Source organism: Saimiri boliviensis, chromosome 14 (genome assembly GCF_048565385.1).
Source record: "Saimiri boliviensis isolate mSaiBol1 chromosome 14, mSaiBol1.pri, whole genome shotgun sequence".
In the NCBI taxonomy this organism is placed as follows: Eukaryota; Metazoa; Chordata; class Mammalia; order Primates; family Cebidae; genus Saimiri; species Saimiri boliviensis.
The window spans coordinates 1,191,841-1,213,608 of NC_133462.1; the positions used below are offsets into that span (position 1 = coordinate 1,191,841).

General features: G+C 43.8%; 2 protein-coding genes and 2 pseudogenes across 2 annotated transcripts in view; 1 reads left to right on the forward strand and 3 right to left on the reverse strand.

The window, feature by feature from the left end:
• The window catches only part of LOC101048742 (uncharacterized), a 264,023-nt gene that overhangs the window by 80,480 nt on the left and 161,775 nt on the right, over nucleotides 1-21,768 (reverse strand). Inside the window, 1 exon segment of the mRNA XM_074385820.1 lies at nucleotides 15,940-16,041. Within this exon segment, the coding sequence (XP_074241921.1) occupies nucleotides 15,940-16,041 (102 nt within the window).
• On the forward strand, nucleotides 7,728-8,165 carry LOC141581219 (interferon-induced transmembrane protein 3 pseudogene; annotated as a pseudogene).
• LOC141581216 (uncharacterized) lies at nucleotides 11,244-15,098 on the reverse strand (annotated as a pseudogene).
• Nucleotides 19,051-19,542, reverse strand: LOC141581220 (cytochrome c-like). Its single transcript, XM_074385842.1, has one exon. It carries the CDS (start codon nucleotides 19,381-19,383, stop codon nucleotides 19,066-19,068), a length of 318 nt encoding a protein of 105 aa, XP_074241943.1. The 5' UTR covers nucleotides 19,384-19,542; the 3' UTR covers nucleotides 19,051-19,065.

Genomic DNA, 21,768 nt, shown 5'->3' on the forward strand with positions numbered 1-21,768 from the left:
AAAAAACAAAACCCACAAATTAGAGTTTTTAAGACTCAAGACTTGGAAGCTGAGCCAAGAACTTGCTACCAGATGTTGCCCTCTGTAGATTTGGGTGGATTCAAGATCCTCCAAATATTCTAAGTTTCTTGAGTGTATTAGTTAATTCACACATTGCTATAAGAAAATACCCAGGACTGGGTGATTTATAATGAAAAGAGGCTAAACTGACTCACAGTTCCAACTACTGAAGAGGCCTCAGGAAACTTAAAATCACAGCAAAAGGCACCTCTTTACAGGGCAGCAGGAGACAGAATCACTGCTGAGCAAAGAGGGAAGACCCTTATAAAACCACCATATCTTGTGAGAACTCACCACCGGGAGAACAGTATGGGGGAAACTGCCTTCATGATTCAATTATCTCCACCTGGTCCCACCCTTGACACGTGGGGAGTACTATAATTCTAGGTGCGATTGGGGTGGCAGCACAGAGCTAAAGCATATCATCAGGCCTGCCAGAAAATCCCCTTCCTAACTTACACGTAAGAATGGTTACCCTACAAGTCAGGTACCAGGCCAGTTTTCCAAGAGGCATTTCTAAGCATTGGCTCTATAAACTCAACCTTAGTTCATTAAAACTGGTCATCATTTTCAAATATGACATTCTAGTCAAAGCCTTGTTTCCAATTATGTTCTGTTACAAGGAGAACAGATTCTTTTCGAACTTAGACAAATGCTCGCACTGCTGTGAAAGAAGAATATTCAGGCCAGCCATGGTGGCTCACACCTGTAATCTCAGGACTTTAGGAGTCTAAGGCAGGAGGATCACCTGAGGTCAGGAGTTCGAGACCAGCCTGGCCAACATGGTAAAACCTGTCTCTACTAAAAATGTAAAAATTAGCTGTGTGTGGTGGTATGTGTGTGTAATCCCAGCTACCCAGGAGGCTGAGGGAGGAGAATTGCCTCAACCCAGGAAGCAGAGGTTGCAGTGAGCCAAGATTGCACCACTGCACTCCAGCCTGGGTGACAGAGCAAGCCCCTGTCTCAAAAAATATATATTCAATAGGAGTTCCAAATTTTGGAGGGATCAGGCAAAAAGGAAAAATAAATGTTTGCTTTCTGTTCATAAAAGTATAATCTACCAAATGTCATGAGTGTAGATAATTCAAGAGACTTGAGAGAATGGAAAGGATTTACTTATATCTGGAAAATAGGACATTAAATACCACTAATGTTCCAAACAAAACCATAATTATCTTTGGTCAGGTCATTACATCTATGAAACTCATTTTTGTTCTGATGGATCTTGTGTTAGTCATTTCATGAACCCATTTTTTGAGAATTTTTGCATGTATGTTCATCAGGGACATTGGTCTGGAGTTTTTGTTTATACTTACTATTAAAACATCTTTGAGGCCGGGCGCGGTGGCTCAAGCCTGTAATCCCAGCACTTTGGGAGGCCGAGGCGGGTGGATCACAAGGTCAAGAGATCGAGACCATCCTGGTCAACATGGTGAAACCCCGTCTCTACTAAAAATACAAAAAATTAGCTGGGCATGGTGGCGTGTGCCTGTAATCCCAGCTACTCAGGAGGCTGAGGCGGGAGAATTGCCTGAACCCAGGAGGCGGAGGTTGCGGTGAGCCGGGATCGCGCCATTGCACTCCAGCTTGGGTAACAAGAGCGAAACTCCGTCTCAAAAAAAAAAAAAAATCTTTGAAAAATTTAGTAATATTTAGCACTGACAGCATATTTAAAAATATTTTTATATTTTGTAAAATATTAATCAGCTATACGAAAATCCCATGTACTTCAGAAAATTATTCTAAAGAAACTATGTATTAAATTACATATCCGGCTTTAACAGTAAAATAACTCATTAATGTGCATAAGAATGCATGCAACAAAAATGATCATAAATTATAATAGAAGACTGAGGGGGAAACCATGGAGCTTCCTAAGAGTGTTTACCACTTTTGTGTATATTTGAAAACAGCCACTACGAAACATAAAGTATCCCCTTGTATCAGTATTTTATGTGTAAGAAAAATTTGCAAGAGCAGGATAAAACTTTATGTACCCAAACAAGAACATGTACATTTTAATTAGGAGTTAGGTCAGCTATATAACTGATTTAATCAATTAAGCTGTTTAAGTTATATTCAAACCTTATCACTCAAGTATTTTACTATGTGTGTTACCTATGTGCTTGATATTATTTGCAGCCACTACATCAATATGGCACAAATAGGATGGTGTGCTACTGACAATTCTGCACATCTCCATGTTCAGTGACAAAATATTGGCAATTTGAAATTGGCCATGGTGAGATTCCTAGTATCAAGGGAATGGCAAACACCGTAAACTCGGCTGCATTTCTATTATTAAAATTTTACAATTAGAAAAGTGGTGAAAAATGTTAATATACGCTGATGAAACATAAAAGTATATACTAAAGGAAGCCATTATGTTGTACAACAAGATTAAAAAAAAATTAGAGGCCGGGCACGGTGGCTCAAGCCTGTAATCCCAGCACTTTGGGAGGCCGAGGCAGGTGGATCACGAGGTCAAGAGATCGAGACCATCCTGGTCAACATGGTGAAACCCCCTCGCTACTAAAAATACAAAAAATTAGCTGGGCATGGTGGCGGTGCCTGTAATCCCAGCTACTCAGGAGGCTGAGGTAGGAGAATTGCCTGAACCCAGGAGGCGGAGGTTGCGGCGAGCCGAGATCGCGCCATTGCACTCCGGCCTGGGTAACAAGAGTGAAACTCCGTCTCAAAAAAAAAAAAAAAAAAAAAAAATTAGAAAATATGTTTAGTATGCAAAAGCAAAAATGTCATTCATGTTACCGAATGAAAAAAATTCCAACATGTATTTGTTGTTCCACTGTCTATTTTTACTGACAGAAAAGGAACCGAAACTCGTAATATATGAGACAGGTGAAATAGGCAATTCACTGAAAATACACAAGCGGCAAATTTAAAAGCAAAAAAATTGGTTAGCCAGGCATCGTGGCTCACGCCTGTAATCCCAGCACTTTGTGAGACTGAGGCAGACAAATCATGAGGTCAGGGTATCAAGACCATCCTGACCAACATGATGAAGCCCTGTCTCTACTAAAAATACAAAAATTAGCTGAGCATGGTGGTGTGCACCTGAAGTCCCAGTTACTCAGGAGACTGAGGCAGGAGAATGGGTTCAGCTTGAACCCAAGAGGGGGAGGTTGCAATTGGCCAAGATCACACCACTGCACTCAAACCTGGTGACAGAGCATGACTCTCCCACAAAAAAAAAAAAAAAAAAAAAAAGATCTTCCACCAACATGGCTAGATGGCCAAATAGGAACAGCTCCGGTGTACAGTTCCCAGCGAGAGTGATGCAGAAGGCGAGTAATCTCTGAATTTCCAACTGAGGTACCACGTTCCCAGGTTCATCTCAATGAGACTGGTTGGAAAGAGAATGAAACTAAGTTGGAAAACATTCTTCAGAATATTATCCAGGAGAACTTTCCCAATCCATCAAGGCAGGCCAACATGCAAATCCAGGAAATACAGAGAATACCACAAAGATATTCCTCAAGAAGAGTAACCCCAAGGCACATAATTGTCAGATTCACCAAGGTTGAAATGAAGGAACAAATGCTAAGGGCAGCCAGAGAGAAAGGTCAATTTACCCACAAAGGGAATCCCTTAAGACTCACAGCGGATCTCTTGGCAGAAACCCTACATGACAGAAGAGACTGGGGCCAATATTCAACATTCTTAAAGAAAAGAACTTTCAACCCAGGATTTCATATCTAGCCAAACTAAGCTTCATAAGTGAAAGAGAAATAAAATCCTTTACAGACAAGCAATTGCTGAGAGATTTCGTCCCCACCAGACCTTCCTTACAAGAGCTCCTGAAGGAATCATTAAAAATGGAAAGTAACAACACAACCAGTACCAGACATTGCAAAAACATACCAAATGGTAAAGACCATCAACACAATGAAGAAACTGCATCAACTAATGGGCAAAACAACCAGTTAGTATCAAAATGGCAGAATCAAATTCACGCATAACAGTATTAACCTTAAATATAAATAGGCTAAATGCCCGAAACAAAGGACACAGACTGGCAAATTGGATAGAGTCAACACCCACTGATATGCTGTATTCAGGAGACCCATCTCATGTGCAGACACACATAGGCTCAAAATAAAGGGATGGAGAAAGATTTACCAAGTGGACAGAGAGCAAAAAAAAAAAAAAAAAAAAAAGTAGGGGTTGTAATCGTAGTCTCGGATAAAACAGACTTTAAGCTAACAAAGATGAAGAGACAAAGAAGGGAAGAAGGGCATTACATAATGGTAAAGGGATCAATGCAACAAGAAGAACTAACTGTTTTAAATATGTATGCACCCAATTCAGGAGCACCCAGATACATAAAGCAAGTTCTTTTTTTTTTTTTTTTTTTGAGACAGAGTTTCGCTCTTGTTAACCAGGCTGGAGTGTAATGGCGCGATCTCGGCTCACCACAACCTCCGCCTCCTGGATTCAGGCAATTCTCCTGCCTCAGCCTCCCGAGTAGCTGGGATTACAGGCACACACCACCATGCCCAGCTAATTTTTTGTATTTTTAGTAGAGACGGGGTTTCACCATGTTGACCAGGATGGTCTCGATCTCTTGACCTCGTGATCCACCCGCCTCGGCCTCCCAAAGTGCTGGGATTACAGGCTTGAGCCACCGTGCCCGGCCCATACAGCAAGTTCTTAATGACCTATAAAGAGACTTATACTCCCACAAAGTAATAGTGGGAGACTTTAACACTCCACTGTCAATATTAGACAGATTAACAAGACAGAAAAATAACAAGGATATCCAGGACTAGAACTCAGATCTGGTCCAAGTGGACCTAATAGACATCTACAGAACTCTCCACCCCAAATCCACAGAATATACATTCTTCTCAGCACCACATCACACTTGCTCTAAAATTGACTATATAATTGGAAGTAAATTGCTCCTCAGCAAATGCAAAAGAAAGGAAATCATAACAGTCTCTCAAACCACAGTGCAAATTAGAACTCGGGATTAAGGAACTCACTCAGGGCCGGGCGCGGTGGCCCACGCCTGTAATCCCAGCACTTTGGGAGGCCAAGGTGGGTGGATCACAAGGTCAAGAGATCGAGACCATCCTGGTCAACATGGTGAAACCCCATCTCTACTAAAAATACAAAACATTAGCTGGGCATGGTGTCGCATGCCTGTAATCCCAGGTACTCAGGAGGCTGAGGCAGGAGAATTGCTGAACCCAGGAGGCAGAGGTTGCGGTGAGCCGAGATCGCACCATTGCACTCCGGCCTGGGTAACAAGAGCGAGACTCCCTCTCAAAAAAAAAAAAAAAAAAAGAAACTCACTCAAAACTGCACAATTACATGGAGACTGAACAACCTGCTCCTGAATGACTACTGGATAAATAATGAAATGAAGGCAGAAATAAAGCTGTTCTTTGAAACCAATGAGAACAAAAACAAGACATACCAGAACCTCTGAGACACATTTAAAGCAGTGCCTAGAGGGAGATTTATATCACCAAATGCCTGCATGACAAGCAAGGAAAGATTTAAAATTGACACCCTATGGTCACAAAGGAACTAGAGGAGCGGCAGGGCATGGTGGCTCACTCCTATAATTCCAGCACTTTGGGAGGCTGAGGCGGGTGGATCATGGGGTCAGGAGATTGAGACAATCCTAGCCTTGGTGAAACCCCTTCACTACTAAAACACAAAAACTTAGCTGGGTGTGATGGTGCATGCCTGTAGTCCCAGCTACTCAGGAGGCTGAGGCAGGGGAATCACTTGAATCCGGAAGACAGAGGCTGCAGTGAGCTAAGATCGTGCTGCTGCACTCCAACCTGGCAAAAAGATCAAGACTCTGTCTCCAAAAAAAAAAAAAAAAAAAAAAAAGAACTAGAGGTTCAAGATCAAACAAGTTCAAATGCTACCAGAAGACAAGAAATAACTAAGATCAGAGCAGAACTGAAGGAGATAGAGGTACAAAAAACGCTTAAAAAAAAAAAAAAAATTGGCCGGGCGCGGTGGCTCAAGCCTGTAATCCCAGCACTTTGGGAGGCCGAGGCGGGTGGATCACGAGGTCGAGAGATCGAGACCATTCTGGTCAACATGGTGAAACCTCGTCTCTACTAAAAATACAAAAAAATCAGCTGGGCATGGTGGCGCGTGCCCAGAATCCCAGCTACTGAGGAGGCTGAGGCAGGAGAATTGCCTGAACCCAGCAGGCGGAGGTTGCGGTGAGCCGAGATCGTGCCATTGCACTCCAGCCTGGGTAACAAGAGCGAACCTCCGTCTCAAAAAAAAAAAAAAAAAAAAAAAAAGAAGAAGAAGACAAATTATCTCTGTTTGCAGATGACATGATTGTATATTTAGAAGACCACACTGTCTCAGCCCCAAATCTGCTTAAGATGATAAGCAAATTCAGCAAAGTGTCAGGATGCAAAATCAATGTGCAAACATCACAAGCATTCCTATGTACCAATAACAGACGAACAGAGAGCCAAATTATGAGCGAACTCCCATTCACAACTGCTACAAAGAGAATAAAATACCTAGGAATACAATTAACAAGGGATGTGAAGGGCCTCTTCAGGAGAACGACAAACCATTGCTCAAGGAAATGAGAGAGGACACAAAGAGATGGAAAAATATTCCATGCTCATGGTTAGGAAGAATCAGTATCGTGAAAATGGCCGTACTGCCCAAAATAATTTATAGATTCAATGCTATCCCCATTAAGCTACCATTGACCTTCTTCACAGAACTGGAAAAAACCATCTTAAACTTCAAATGGAATAAAAAAAAAGCCCACATAGCCAACACAATCCTAAGCAAAAAAAACAAACCAAAAAAAAAACAAACCAAAAAAACAAAGCTGGAGGCATTACAATACTTGACTTCAAACTATACTACAGGGCTACAGTAATTAAAACAGCATGGTACTGGTACCCGAAACAGAGATATAGACCAATGGAACAGAACAGAGGCCTCGGAAGTAATGCCACACATCTACAACCTTCTGGTTTTTGACAAACCTGACAAAAAGAAGCAATGGGAAAAGGATTTCCTGTTTAATAAACGGTGTTGGAAAGACTGGCTACCCATGTGTAGAAAGCTGAAACTGGACCCCTTCCTTATGCCTTTTACAAAAATTAACTCCTTACTTCTCTGGCTGTGTCGATGAATTAAAAAATAATAATAAAATAAAAATAACTCCAGATGGATTAAAGATTTAAGACCTAACACCATAAAAACTCTAGAAGAAAAGGCCGGGTGCAGTGGCTCATGCCTGTAATCCCAGCACTTTGGGAGGCCGAGGCGGGTGGATCACAAGGTCAACAGATCGAGACCATCCTGGTCAACATGGTGAAACCCTGTCTCTACTAAAAAGACAAAAAAAAATTAGCTGGGCATGGTGGCACGCACCTGTAATCCCAGCTACTCAGGAGGCTGAGGCAGGAGAATTGCCTGAACCCAGGAGGTGGAGGTTGCGGTGAGCCGAGATGCGCCATTGCACTCCAGCATGGGTAACAAGAGCGAAACTCCATCTCAAAAAAAAAAAACAACCTCTAGAAGAAAACCTAAGCAATACCATTCAGGACATAGGCATAGGCAAGGACTTCATGACTAAAACACTAGAAGCGCCACTAAGAAGCATCCCAGCAACCCCACCACGGCCGGTCTTCCCTGGACACTATGAACCACACTGTCCAAACCTTCTTCACTCCCGCCAACACCCACTATCCCCCGAACTATGAGATATTGAAGGAGGAGCATGAGGTGGCTGCGCTGGGGGTGCCCCACAACCCTGCACCCCCAACATCCACCGTGATCCACATCCGAAGCAAGACTTCCGTGCCTGACCACGTCGTCTGGTCCCTGTTCAACACCATCTTCATGAACTCCTGCTGCCTGGGCTTCATAGCCTACGCCTACTCCGTGAAGTCTAGGGACAGGAAGATGGTTGGCGACCTGACCGGGGCCCAGGCCTACGCCTCCACTGCCAAGTGCCTGAACATCTGGGCCCGGATTCTGGGCATCATCATGATCATTCTGATGATCATCATCCCAATCCTGATTCTGCAAGCCTATCAGTAGATCCAGAGGAATCACCCGGGCCAGGGGCTCTGCCCGTGACCTGTCTGTCTCCCTGGTACTCCAGCTTCCATCCCTCGCCCTGCCCCCAGCCCACCCTGTGTCAACCCTTTACCCTCACACACTTTTCTGCAGTGGCATTCAATAAAGCGCACGTGCTCCTGGAAAACAAAAAACAAAAACAAAAACAAAACACTAAAAGCAATGACAACAAAAGCCAAAATAGGTAAATGGGATCTAATGCAACTTAAGAGCTTTTGCACAGCAAAAGACACAATCATTACAGTCAATCAGCAACCAACAGAATGGGGAAAAATTTTTGCAATCTACACATCTGACAAAGGTCTAATATCCAGAATCTACAAAGAACTTAAACAAATTTACAAGAAAAAAACAACTTCATCAAAAAGTGGGCAAAGTATATGAACAGACGCTTCTCAAAAGAAGACATTTATGCAGCCAACAAACATATGAAAAAATGCTCATCATCACTGGTCATTAGAAAAACGCAAATCAAAACCACATTCAGCCCAAGGTGTGGTGCAGGCTGGAGTGCGCGGAGGCATGCAGGGTGGAGGAGCCCTGGGACTCTGCTGTGGCAGCTATGCCTACAAATCCATAGTTTGGGGCTGGAGGCTGGGCGAGGCACAGTGGCAGCCCAGGAATTGGATGAAGCTCCTGAAAACCCACCAGGTGCAGAAGAAACGCTCAGCAGACTCCAGCTACACCCATGGATATCCCAGAAGCTGGGCTGCTTGGGGCCACAGGGGTCAGGGCAACAGGACCTGGTGCCTGGAGGCCAGAAAGCCCATAGAGGCGGGCCGATGGCTCCAGAGCTCTCTTCAGACTCACCAACTAGGTGCCCACCTCCTTGGAACCCAAGCCCCGCAGAGGCAGCCAGGCCTGGCCAGCCCCAGCACCTTTATACCTACAAAGTCCCCGTGGCCCCAGCTATTCCCAATGCTGGCAAGCTGCTACTTTCAGGGGGCTCTATGGCATCAGATTCCTCTCATTTGGCTTGTTGACAGAACTAAGTTCCACGTGGTTGCAGGCCTGAGGTGTGTTTCCTTGCTGTGAGATGTGTGCTTCCCTTAGCTCCTAGGGGCCCCTCTCCAGTACTGGATAGCCCGTATTTCCCCCTTCCATCTCTCTGACTCCTTTGTCCTTGCATCTTTCTCCTTGTAGCTGGGAAAGTTTGGACCCTGTGATTAGATTATGCCCATCTGAAGTGTCTTGAAACACTAATCGCATCTGCAAAGTCCCATTGGCTGTGTAAAGTAACGTATCTACAGGTAGGGATTAGGGCATAGACATCTTTCAGAAGCATTATTCTTCCTACAAGTTTTCCCTCTGGACCCTCAAGATTCACATCCGTTCTGAATGCAAAATATATTGATCCCACTTCAGGTTCCCAAAAGGTCTCATCCCATTATACTATCAGCTCAAAATCCAAATATCAAAACCTAATTAGCTCATAAGTCCCCATTCTCATCTAAATTGTCTAAGTCCAATATTGAAGAGGCCCTGGGTATAATCCATCTTGGGGCACAATTCCTCTCTGTGTTGCCGGGGGATTCAGGAGGGTCTCTGGACATTGTCAGTGAGATCCAGGTTTTTAACAACATTGAAAGAACTCAGTGATGAGTCAGAATGAAGCAAAGGCAAGCAGCTTTTATTGCAAAGCAGAAGTACACACAGAAATGAGGGCAGGCCCCTGAGAGCGAGTCATGCACAACAGAGTTTGGGTTTCTAATTGTATGGGTGTTTCTTTAAGCAAGGGATAATCATTCAGTATTCTGAAAAGGGAGGGGATTTCAAGGACCCCCAATACCACCCTCTTCCCTTATTTGGGTTTACCTTGAGGAGTCATGGACACATCACGCTGACTGGGGTTCTGGCTGTTTTCCCTTTTATTTTTGGTTTTCTGTTATTCCGTTTTCTTCACCTAGTTTCCGTTTCAGCTGTTTGGGTTTTTCTTTTTTTCACTTTTTTCCACCTGCACCAAAACCAGGGTACTGTTTGAGATTTTTTTCTTTCCTTTTTTTTTTTTTTTTTTTTTTTTTTTTTTAATTTTTAAAGACAGGGTTGCACCATGTTCGGGTCAGGTTGGTCTTGAACTCCGGACCTCAGGTGATCTGCCCGCCTTGGCCTCCAAACTGCTTGGATTACAGGCATGAGCCACCACACCCGGCTTTTGTGTTTGAGATTTTCAATCCTGTGACCACCCAGTGCTATTCTTGTCTCATTTAGATCCATAACACTAGAAAGCTAGTTTTCTGACCCCAAACAAAAGGGTAGGAAAGACCCAGGATAATAGTTATATATACATATGCATTGCTTCAAAGCAGGAGGAAATGGAAGTGGGAAGACAAAACAACGGGATCGCCAGTCCCAAGAAATTTTGAAATCTAGTTTGGGAAATGCCACTGGGAGTCAAGACATGGGCTATCAGGTGGTTCAGGGATCTGCCCACTGGATTCTCCTCTGCTCTGAGTCATCCTTCCTTTCTCATAAAAGACAGCAAGGACTTGCACCTGTTTCCTCAGCCAGTCCCATGTATAGAATATTACACCCGTTAACTTCATATTGACAAGGTTCCTTTAGACCCAAGGTGAGCATTCTCACTGGTATAAAATTTTCAAGAACTTTGTGAGTCTCCTGTATGTCACTGAAATTCACACCATTAGAAAAGAGGTTTACGCAGATTATTTTCCCTAGGGAATCTCCTATCTATTTTAGGCTTTTGCTGATATGACTGATAGTTTAAACTTCTCCTGGTATAATTTAAAGCTCTCCGCTCATACTGAGACCTGCAAGCCGCATTTAATCTTTTCAAATATCTTTTTGTGTGACAATGTTCTTACGTATGTTTTGATCTTGATAATAGCAAACACTCCTGGCTATCTCTCTAAAACATTCTTTCCTGACAACGAATCTCTTAATTTCAATTTTTTTTTGTCAATTAAGATGTGCTGAGCATTTCCCAAAGCATCAAATCTCAAGTCTTTTCTTTTGCAGTTCTTCCCTATAATCAGTAAAAAACATGGCCACACTTTGAAAACTTCTGCTTAAAAATGTTCTCAGCTAAATGTTCATATACTCATGCATCAATATTTGTAGCAGCTTAGTATTTTAATATTAAAAATGGAGGTTGCTCAGTCTAACAGGCTGTAGAAAAAAAAAAGAAAAAAACGGAGGTTGTAGTGCAGACAGCAATTAAGATAAATGGATAAACTGTGTTACATACATAGTGAATAACACTAATTTTAAAATAGGTTTTCATACCATGGACAAATTTCAAATTATGTTGCATCAAAGACAGGAGACAAAATTAACTTTATAGACTTACATAAAATTCTAGGAAAGACAAATTTACCTATAGTGAAAACTACTCAGTGGTTGCCTAGGGATTTGGGGGGGAAGGAGAGCACTGAGAGAAAGGTTAAGTAAGGGCTTGAGGCTAACTTCAGGGGTAACAGGTATGTCCAATACCATTGATAGGGTGATAGTTCCAAAAGTGTGTGTGTATGTATTACAACTTACTGATACACCTTAAATATGTGCAGTATATTGCATGTTGATTACACCTGAATGAACCTATACAAAGTTATTCCATTTAAAAATCTGGGTCTCCCAGACGGACACGGTGGCTCACGCCTGTAATCCCACCACTTTGGGAGACTGAGGTAGGCGGATGACGAGATCAAGAGATGGAGACCATCCTGGCCAACATGGTGAAATCCCATCTCTACTAAAAAATACAAAAATTAGCTGGGCATGGTGGTGTGTACCTGTAGTCCCAGTTACTCGGGAGGCAGAGGCAGTAGAATCACTTGAACCTGGGAGGCGGAGGTTGCAGTGAGCCGAGGTGGTGCCACTGCACTCCAGCCTGGAGACAGAGCAAGACTCTGTCTCAAAAAAAACAAAAACAAAAACAAAAACAAAAACAAATCTGGCTCTCCTACTTCTATTGAAAACTGGACAACTGGACATCACTGAGTGACTCTACCTCACTACGGTGACTCTTATCACTCAAATGCCTTGGGAAGACAATTTATTTCTTCCTCAGTAATAAGAAAAATTGGCCAACAATGAGGACCACTGCCAACAGAGTCACCAGAATCTCTAGTTGGTCACAAAAGCTACCAGCTTGGACTCCTACACTTCTTTACTCCCAGGATTACTGAATGTGCAGCAAAGACATTAGGTAAAGAGCCCGGGGAAGTACAGGATCTAGGAAAACTACATTTGTTGCTGCACCAGTGACCCTGGCCATAACACGGCCCTGCAGATCCTGAGATTTTTAGATATCCTGATCCCATTCAGCCATAGTACCTGGACTGTCTGGATTTTTTGGGGGGGGTGGGGGGGGAGATGGAGTCTCTCCTGTCCACCAGGCTGGAGTGCAGTGGCTGATCTCGGCTCACTGCAATCTCCACCTCCTGGGTTCCAGCGATTCTCCTGCCTCAGTCTCTCATGTAGCTGGGACTACAGGTGTGCACCACCACGCCCAGCTAATTTTTGTATTTTTTAGTAGAGATGGGGTTTCACCACGTTCACCAGGCTGTTCTCAAACTCCTGACCTCATGATCCACCTGCCTTGGCCTCCCAAAGTACTGGGATTACAGGCATGAGCCACTGTGCCCAGCCAGATGTTTTTATAATGGGCACTTCTCCTCTAGTTTGCCACAAATCACGCAATTGCAATTATTCACGCCAAATATTTATCAGTTTTATTTCCATACTGGATGCTTTAGTTCTTACTAAGAGTGACCTGTGTACCAGATTCTGGCCTTCAGGGAATATGACCACTCAGCAGGGGCTGAGGAACAGCTTTCCCTCAACAGTGTTGGGGAACATGGGACCTATGCTAGAAACAAGACACCTAATCCATGCTGTTTCAAAACACTGAAGGCTGTCAGCAGCAGCACCCTCCTCAACGTGACATATGGGCTCTCAAATAACTCTAAAATCCGGACAAATTGGGCCTACCAAGATCTGAATCCTTACGTAACAAGCTTAGTCAGCTATGGAAGGTAACTTAGTCCACTCGAAAACTGGACTAAGAACTGTTCTCCCTCAACCCACTGTCCCATTTGAGGCACAAAGTTGGAGGCCCCCACAAAGGCGGTCTTCAGTTCGGCAGAGCCTGTTTTCAGTCCACTCCAGTGAAAAGAGCCCCCAAGATTAAAGGTGGCTTAAACTGTAAGGCCTTTATTATCACAAACCAGAGCAACATGAGGCAAGTACTTTCCCAGGCCAGGTGACTTGGAGGTTGGAAATATTCATTACAAGTATGTGAGACCAAGACTATCCATGAAGAAAGTAAACCTTTTGTATAAGCCACCAGCAGATACAGCTCAGACCTTCTTGGCTAAAGATGGGTCATGTCCATATCTATACCTGTCACACAGAAGGGAATGAGGACCCCCAATGAACTCAGGCATTTCATGATTTTCTCCAGGGACCGGAGAATATAAAACCCTGCCTTCCCGAATGCTGGGGTATCTAAGCTGATAAAGACGGTTTTGGCCACAGGCATTGACAGTGATGTAACTCCGGCAAAAAACCTGACCAGGTCAGAAAGTGCAACATATCTCTAGATGCTTCCTACATTCCTGACAACATAAGGTATCTCCCTTGTGTTAATGTTCAGATATATGAAGTTCAACATCTGAGTTGTATTCAAAGCAGTCCTAGAGCCTGCCTGCAGTGTGAACTTTCTGGTGCCGATTAAGATGGGAGCTTAAGCTGTAGCCTTCCCACATTCACTGCACTCATATGGCCTTTCTCCAGTGTGAACTCTTTGGTGCCGAACAAGGTGGGAGGTTCTGATAAAATCTTTCCCACATTTACTGCATACAAAAGGCCCTTCACCAGTGTGAACCCTCTGGTGTGCAATAAAGTCAGAACTTCGACTAAAGAATTTCCCGCATTCAATGCACTCAAAAGGCTTTGACTCAGTGTGAATTCGCTGATGTTTAATGAGGGTGTATTTGTGGCCAAAGGATTTCCCACAATCGCTGCAATCATAAGGATTTTCTCCAGTGTGAATACTCTCATGCTGAACAAGAGTAGATTTGTGTCTAAAGACTTTCCCACAATCACTACACTTATAAGGCCTTGCTCCATTGTGAACTCTCTGGTGTACAATTAGATTGGAGTGATGGCTAAAATATTTCCCACATTCGTTGCACTTATAAGGCATTTCTCCAGTGTGGATTCTCTTGTGCTGAGTAAGGTTGTCTTTTTGACTGAAGGTTTTCCACATTCACTGCACTCATAAGGTCTTTCTCCAGTATGGATTCTCTGGTGCTGGACAAGTGTAGCTTTGCGGCTGAAGGCTTTTCCGATTCGCTGCACTCATAAGGCTTCTCGCCACTATGGATTCTCTGGTGCTGGACAAGTGTGTCTTTGTGGCTGAAAGCTTTTCCACATTCACTGCACTTGTAATGCATTTGTTCACCATGAAATGCATCCCCACTCTCTGTGCTCCTATGTGTCTTCCTCTTGCTTCGGGTGGCTTTTTGTTGGCAAGCACCCAAAGTAGCCTGGAAGTTTTTCTGCTCCTCCTTACAGGCAAAGGGCTTTTCTGATGGGTGAGGTTCTTTGCTAACTGTGCAGTTCTTCACAAACGAGGCCTCACCTTCATCCCTTCTTAAGGGTTTCTCTATACTGTAACACTTTGGGTGCTGGTGAAGGTTTGAACTGACCCAGAATTGTCTCTCACAAGCCTCACATGTGTGAAGTTTCAGTCCATGGTGTGTACCCTGGTGTTCATCCAGGTGCAAAATATCTTTAAAGATGGGACCACATATATCACAGTGGTGAGCTGTCTGTGTGGGCAAACCTGCCTTGGAAGTATTAACATGTGACACTGCTATAGAAACGCTCCGTTCAGAAGACGCCTCTTCATCCTTCACTCCATGCCAACAACCTGAAGGCAGAAAAATACCACTGATCTACATGGTGACTTTGATGAGTGGGGTAACTCCATCACAAAAGTCTGTCTGGTGTACCCAGGACTGAGTACATACCTAAGCTTCCTGGTGGAACACAGTTAGGATCAGGTTGAAGTACAGTACTGAAGTACAGGGCTGATGTACAGTATTGGAATCTATGAGTCACAGAATGGAGATGGCCTCCCAAGAAACAAAGACACAAGGATGGGGTGTAGTGCAGGGAGAAGTGCAAGGTCTCCAACTTAATCCTCTGCAATGACTTTTAGCTGGACCTTGGCTGACTGTGGGTGACAGGAGACTGCTATGCAGAAATGTGTGTCCAGGCCCATGAAAATGTGACTACAAGTGAGTGATGTGTTCAGGGGCTATTTCAGGATATGTACGCATCTTACGACACATTAGTGTTTAAGTGTAGTCCAATACTGGACAGCACTGAAGAGAGTCCTGTTGCTCTACTAGAGCCCCTCTGGTACAGAGTGGGAGAGAACAGCCCTGGGTGAGAAGTCAGAGTAGAAATGACAAGAGCAGGTGTCCCCAAACTTTTTACAGAGGGGGCCAGTTTACTGTCCCTCAGACGGTTGGAGGGCCGCCACATACTGTGCTCCTCTCACTGACCACCAGTGAAAGAGGTGCCCCTTCTTGAAGTGCGGTGGGGGGCCGGATAAATGGCCTCAGGGGGCCGCAGTTTGGAGATGCCTGGACAAGAGTGTATAGAACAGGGAAAAAAAGGTAGAAATAAGTAAGGGCCTCTGGCCTTGGCACCAGTGATGGGCACAACATAGATTTCTGGAACTATAAGAACCCAGCTCTGAGGTTATGCCCTCCCTCAGCTTCAGCTCCTACTCACCAGGGCCTGCCCAAGCCCCTCCTGCTGTGACTAGGGTCATGTCCTCTTCAGTTAGGTACCCGGAGTTCTCTCTCTTGTTACAATTCAGCAATGACAGAGGACCTGGAAGATACAAAGCATAGGGGAAAGATGAAACCCATGCAAAATCACAAGAAAACAAATACTACAAAATGAACCTCAGAAAACTGTCCTACAGTAACAGTCCAGTGGGCCCACAAGTAGTGACCATGATGACTGAAATTGATGACACACGAGCAGACTCAAAGAAACTGCAATTAGAGGAAGGGGGTGAAGTGTGGAGTACAGAGGTTTCATGAATATGGACAGTCACCTGGCCAGGGAGAGGCCAAGCAGGATTCAGTGGTTTACCTTAGGACTCCTGACCCCTAAACCATTCCTGGCAAGGCTTCAAGGAAGCAGGAGTTGAGGAACACAGGGAACAGAGGAGGCAATGCATCTAGCTGAGCCTTCACACCAGGGGACCTATGTGAGGGAATCAGGAAAGACAGCAGTGCCTATGCTCTTCCTTTCTGCCCTATTGCTCTTGCCTTTCCATAGTACATGCAAGAGCAATCTCTAGGGCAAAAAGAGCAGAGCAGAGCAGAGCCCAGCCCACAAAAATGGGATACTGGGGCCTTACCTAGGGAGGCTATAAATGCAAAGCACAGAAATCATTATTTCATCATAGAAAGGTTTCTGAGCCTCATCAATCAGCTCCCATTCCTCCTAAGAGAAGCACGCAAATAAGTCCTCAGAGATCACATAGTCCTGTGTGAGGTGGTGGACAACTGAGCTTAAGGGCAGTCTCTCTCTCTAGGAACTCCTTGTCACATCTAACTCAAACGAGACAACAGGCCCTGATGTGATTGGTGTCCGTTTTCCCCTCATAATCCATTAATCCTTTTGTCCAGCCTAGAACAGGCAAGTGGACAGGCAAAACACCATGGACTGGCTTCTCCTAACACCCTGCTCCCCTGGAAACAACTGATTATGCCTCATATACAAACCTGAGCTCAGCATTCTCTCAGAAACCCTCAGTAGCAAAGCTCTGGGCCCATGAATTCACACTCCATCTACATGTGCACATCACCCTTTTGGCCATACCTACTTCACATCTATGGACACCTACTACATAGTTACCTCCCTGGCTTCCCCAAATGCACATCACACGGCATCCAGAGAATGCTTGGATAATGTATTCAGGATTATATCTGGTCTTGGTCAATGGCCCCACTGCCGTGGTATCCTGAATCCGGCTATTAAATCCTACTCTCCTGCCTCTATTTCATGGGTCAGTTCAGCAATCCAGACACATGGGTAGAGCTCAGTTGAACTCAGCACTTTTCTGTTTTGCTGCTGTACTACTGAGGTCAGTCTCCGGCTTCTGCTCAACATTTAACTCATTCAAAACCCACACCTGGGAATATAAGTGAATTGATGGAGCTGAAAAACACAATACGAGAACTTCGTGAAGTATGCACAAGTTTTAACAGCCGAATTGATCAAGCAGAAGAAAGGATATCAGAAGTCGAAGACCAACTCAATGAAATAAAACTAGAAGACAAGATTAGAGAAAAAAGGATAAAAAGGAACGAGCAAAGTCTCCAAGAAATATGGGACTATGTGAAAAGACCTAATCTACACTTGATAGGTGTACCTGAATGTGACGAAGAGAATGAATCCAAGCTGGAAAATACGCTTCAGGACATTATTCAGGAAAATTTTCCCAACCTAGTAAGGTAGGATAATATTCAACTCCAGGTAATACAGAGAACACCTCAGAGATATTCCTCAAGAAGAGCAACTCCAAAGCACATAATCATCAGATTCACCAGGGTTGAAATGAAGGAGAAAATACTAAGGGCAGCCAGAGAGAAAGGTCAGGTTACCCAGAAAGGGAAGCCTATCAGACTCACAGCAGATCTCTCAGCAGAAACCTTACAAGCCAGAAGAGAGTGGGGACCAATATTCAACATCCTCAAAGAAAGAACTTTCAACCCAGAATTTCACATCCAGCCAAACAAAGCTTCACAAGTGAAGGAAAAATAAAGTTTTTTGTGAATAAGCAAGCACTCAGAGATTTCATCACCGCCAGGTCTGCTTTACAAGAGCTTCTGAAAAAACCACTACATATAGAAAGGAACAAACAGTATCAGCCTTTCTAAAAAAATACCAAAAAGAGCATCAATATAATGAAGAATTTACATCAACTAATGGGCAAAATAGCCAGCTAATACTAAATGGCAGTATTAAACTCACATATATTATTATTAATTCTAAATTTAAATTGACTAAATCCCCCAATCCAAAGACATACAGGCAATTTGAATAAAAAACTAAAACCCATCAGTATGCTGCATCCAGACCCATCTCACATTCAAGGATACACAAAGACTCAAAACAAGGGATGGAGAAGGATTTACCAACCAAACAGAGAGCTAAAACAAATAAACAAAAAGCAGAAGTTACAATTAAGCAACAAAGATCAAAAGAAGCTAAGAAACACATTATATAATGATGAAAGGATCAATGCAACAACAAGAGCTAAAGATCCTAAATATATACGCACCCAATACAGGAATACGCAGACATACAAGACTTATAAAGAGACTTAGACTCCCACACAATAATAGTGGGAGACTTCAACACTAATATTAGACAGATCAATGAGACAGAAAATTAACAACGATATCCAGGACTTGAACTCAGATGTGGAACAAGTAAACATAATTAACATTTATAGAACTCTCCACTTTAAATATACAAAATATACACTCCTAGGCCGGGCGCGGTGGCTCAAGCTTGTAATCCCGGCACTTTGGGAGGCCGAGGCGGGTGGATCACAAGGTCAAGAGATCGAGACCATCCTGGTCAACATGGTGAAACCCCGTCTCTACTAAAAATACAAAAAATTAGCTGGGCATGGTGGCGCGTGCCTGTAATCCCAGCTACTCAGGAGGCTGAGGCAGGAGAATTGCCTGAACCCAGGAGGCGGAGGTTGCGGTGAGCCGAGATCGTGCCATTGCACTCCAGCCTGGGTAACAAGAGCGAAACTCCGTCTCAAAAAATAAATAAATAAATAAATAAATAAATAAATAAATAAATAAATAAGGCAGTGGCCAATTATTACTCATTAGTAGCTTTTTTGAGATAAGCTATTAACTCTTCCCTTTCTCCCTTCTTCTTAATGCCGACAAAGATCATTTTTGTTCCAGGGATATACTTCTTGGGATTCTCCAAATATTCCATCAGTGTATCCTCTCCCCAGATAAAGCCTTTGTTCTTACTGGCTTCAGTGTAAGCGAATCCAGAGGCCTGACCTGTCATCCGCCCAAAGATACCATGGAGATTAGGTCCAGTCTTGTGCTTGTCTCCCTTTTCCACGGTGTGACATTGGGAACACTTCTGAATAAAAATCCTCTTGCCTTTCTCAACATCACCCATATTTAATTCTTTTTTGTCGTTAGGGCAACAAGGGTTACCGCTCAGAAGTCGGACATCCCACACTTTCTAATCTGAGATTCTTTATGAAACATTCTAGCAAAGCAAACTTTAAAAGGCCTATGTAGTTAATAATCATTCTTGCCGCACTAATGTAAATAACTCAACGAAATATAATGAAACCAGACAAATTTTACAAACAAGAATCAGTAATTGTAGATAAAAATTGTATGTTTAGCCGGGCGCGGTGGCTCAAGCCTGTAATCCCAGCAGTTTGGGAGGCCGAGGCGGGTGGATCACGAGGTCAAGAGATCGAGACCATCCTGGTCAACATGGTGAAACCCCGTCTCTACTAATAAAAATACAAAAATTAGCTGGGCGTGGTGGCGCGTGCCTGTAATCCCAGCTACTCAGGAGGCTGAGGCAGGAGAATTGCCTGAACCCAGGAGGCGGAGGTTGCGGTGAGCCGAGATCGCGCCATTGCACTCCAGCCTGGGTAACAAGAGTGACACTATGTCTCCAAAAAAAAAAAAAAAAAAAAAAAAAAAAATTGTATGTTTAAAGTTTAAATAGAAAACTATACTGGGTCCCAGTGGGTTCTCGATTCTTATTTCTCCAGTATCTGGCTATGACTCTCCAAACTAACACTTCCAGTTTTGTCCCACCCTTAAGAACTGGCATCACTGATCATTAAAACTGCCCTTTTCCTGAAGCCCTAGAAGTGAAAGCTGAACAACTTGATAGAAACTTAAAAGAAATTGCCAGGCACGGAGGCTCAAACCTGTAATCCCAGCACTTTGGGAGGCCGAGGCGGGTGGATCACGAGGTCAAGAGATCGAGACGGTGCTGATCAATATGGTGAAACCCTGTCTCTACTAAAATACAAAAAATTAGCTGGGCATGCTGGCACGTGCCTGTAATCCCAGCTACTCAGGAGGCTGAGGCAGGAGAATTGCCTGAACCCAGGAGGCGGAGGTTGCGGTGAGCCGAGATCGTGCCATTGCACTCCAGCCTGGGTAACAAGAGCGAAACTCCATCTCAAAAAAAAAAAGAAAGAAACTTAAAAGAAATTATTTCAACAGTCCATGTATGATAAACCTTCATACCTACTGCGTGGGTCATGGCCATAGGGTGACTATGAAGGTTTACCAGAACACCTGATGCCATAACATAAAACATTTAACCTGCAAAAGATGCTGGGTTTTTTGTTTTCCTTTTTGCTTTTTTGAGCTAGAGTCTCACTCTGTCACCCAGGTTAGAATAAGTGGTAAGATCTTGGCTTACTGCCACCTCTGTCCCTTGGGTTCAAGTGATTGTCCTGCCTCCACCTCCAAAGTGGTTGGAATTACAGGCACCTGCCACCATGCCTGGATAATTTTTGTTATTTTTAGTAGAGAAGAGGTTTCGCCATGTTGTCCAGGCTGGTCTCAAACTCCTGACCTCAGGTGATCCACTCACCTTGGCCTCCCAAAGTGCTGGGATTACAGGAATGAGCCATCGCACTTGGCCTACAAAAGATGTTTTAAGCCCAACATCTAGAAAACCTCAACTAACTGTCCCTCGACTCAAGAAAATGGGTTTCTATGTATTAAATCTTTGTATTTTCATAGGAATTCCCCTCAATAAATATCTGACTGCTTGCACCATTCAGCAAATATTCTCTATTGCCAAGTCCAGCAGATAGTTCAGCTGATTCTTAGTGAAGAAAAAGGTGATTGCTTGAGAAATTGACTTGAGTTGTTCAAATTCTTCTTTCCTTGAACAAGGGAGGGACTGGCAGGCTCTTCATGACCAAACTTCAGTCAGCCTCCTCTGAATCTTCCTCCCAATCAGCCCTTGACTTTTGAACTTTGATATTCATCTATGCATTGCCCAATTTCAGTAAGAATTCCGATAAGTTGCCTTAGCAAGAATCCTGCACCTTTGATATTCGGTTGACTTCAATATCTAATCAAATTATTGAGCCCTGACTATCCTGCAGGTGATACCTGACCAAGCTCGCACACCTTCAGCAGGAATCCTATTAGATCCTTTTATAAGAATTTCCCAGCCAGGAGAGGTGGCTCACGCCTGTACTCCCAGCACTTTGGGAGGTTGAGGCGGGTGGATTATAAGGTCAAGAGTTCAAGATGAGCCTGGCCAGCATAGTCAAAACCCATCTCTACTAAAAATACAAAATTTAGCCGGGTTTAGTGACCGGTGCCTGGAATCCCAGCTACTTGGGAGGCTGAGGCTGGAGAACTGTTTGAACCCGAATGCGGGAGGCGGAGGTTGCAGTGAGCCATGACCGCCATTGCACTCCAGCCCGGGCAACAAAGTGAGACTCTCTGTCTCAAAAAAAACAAAAACAACAAAAAAGAATTTCCTGAGCAGGCGAAGTGGCTTACC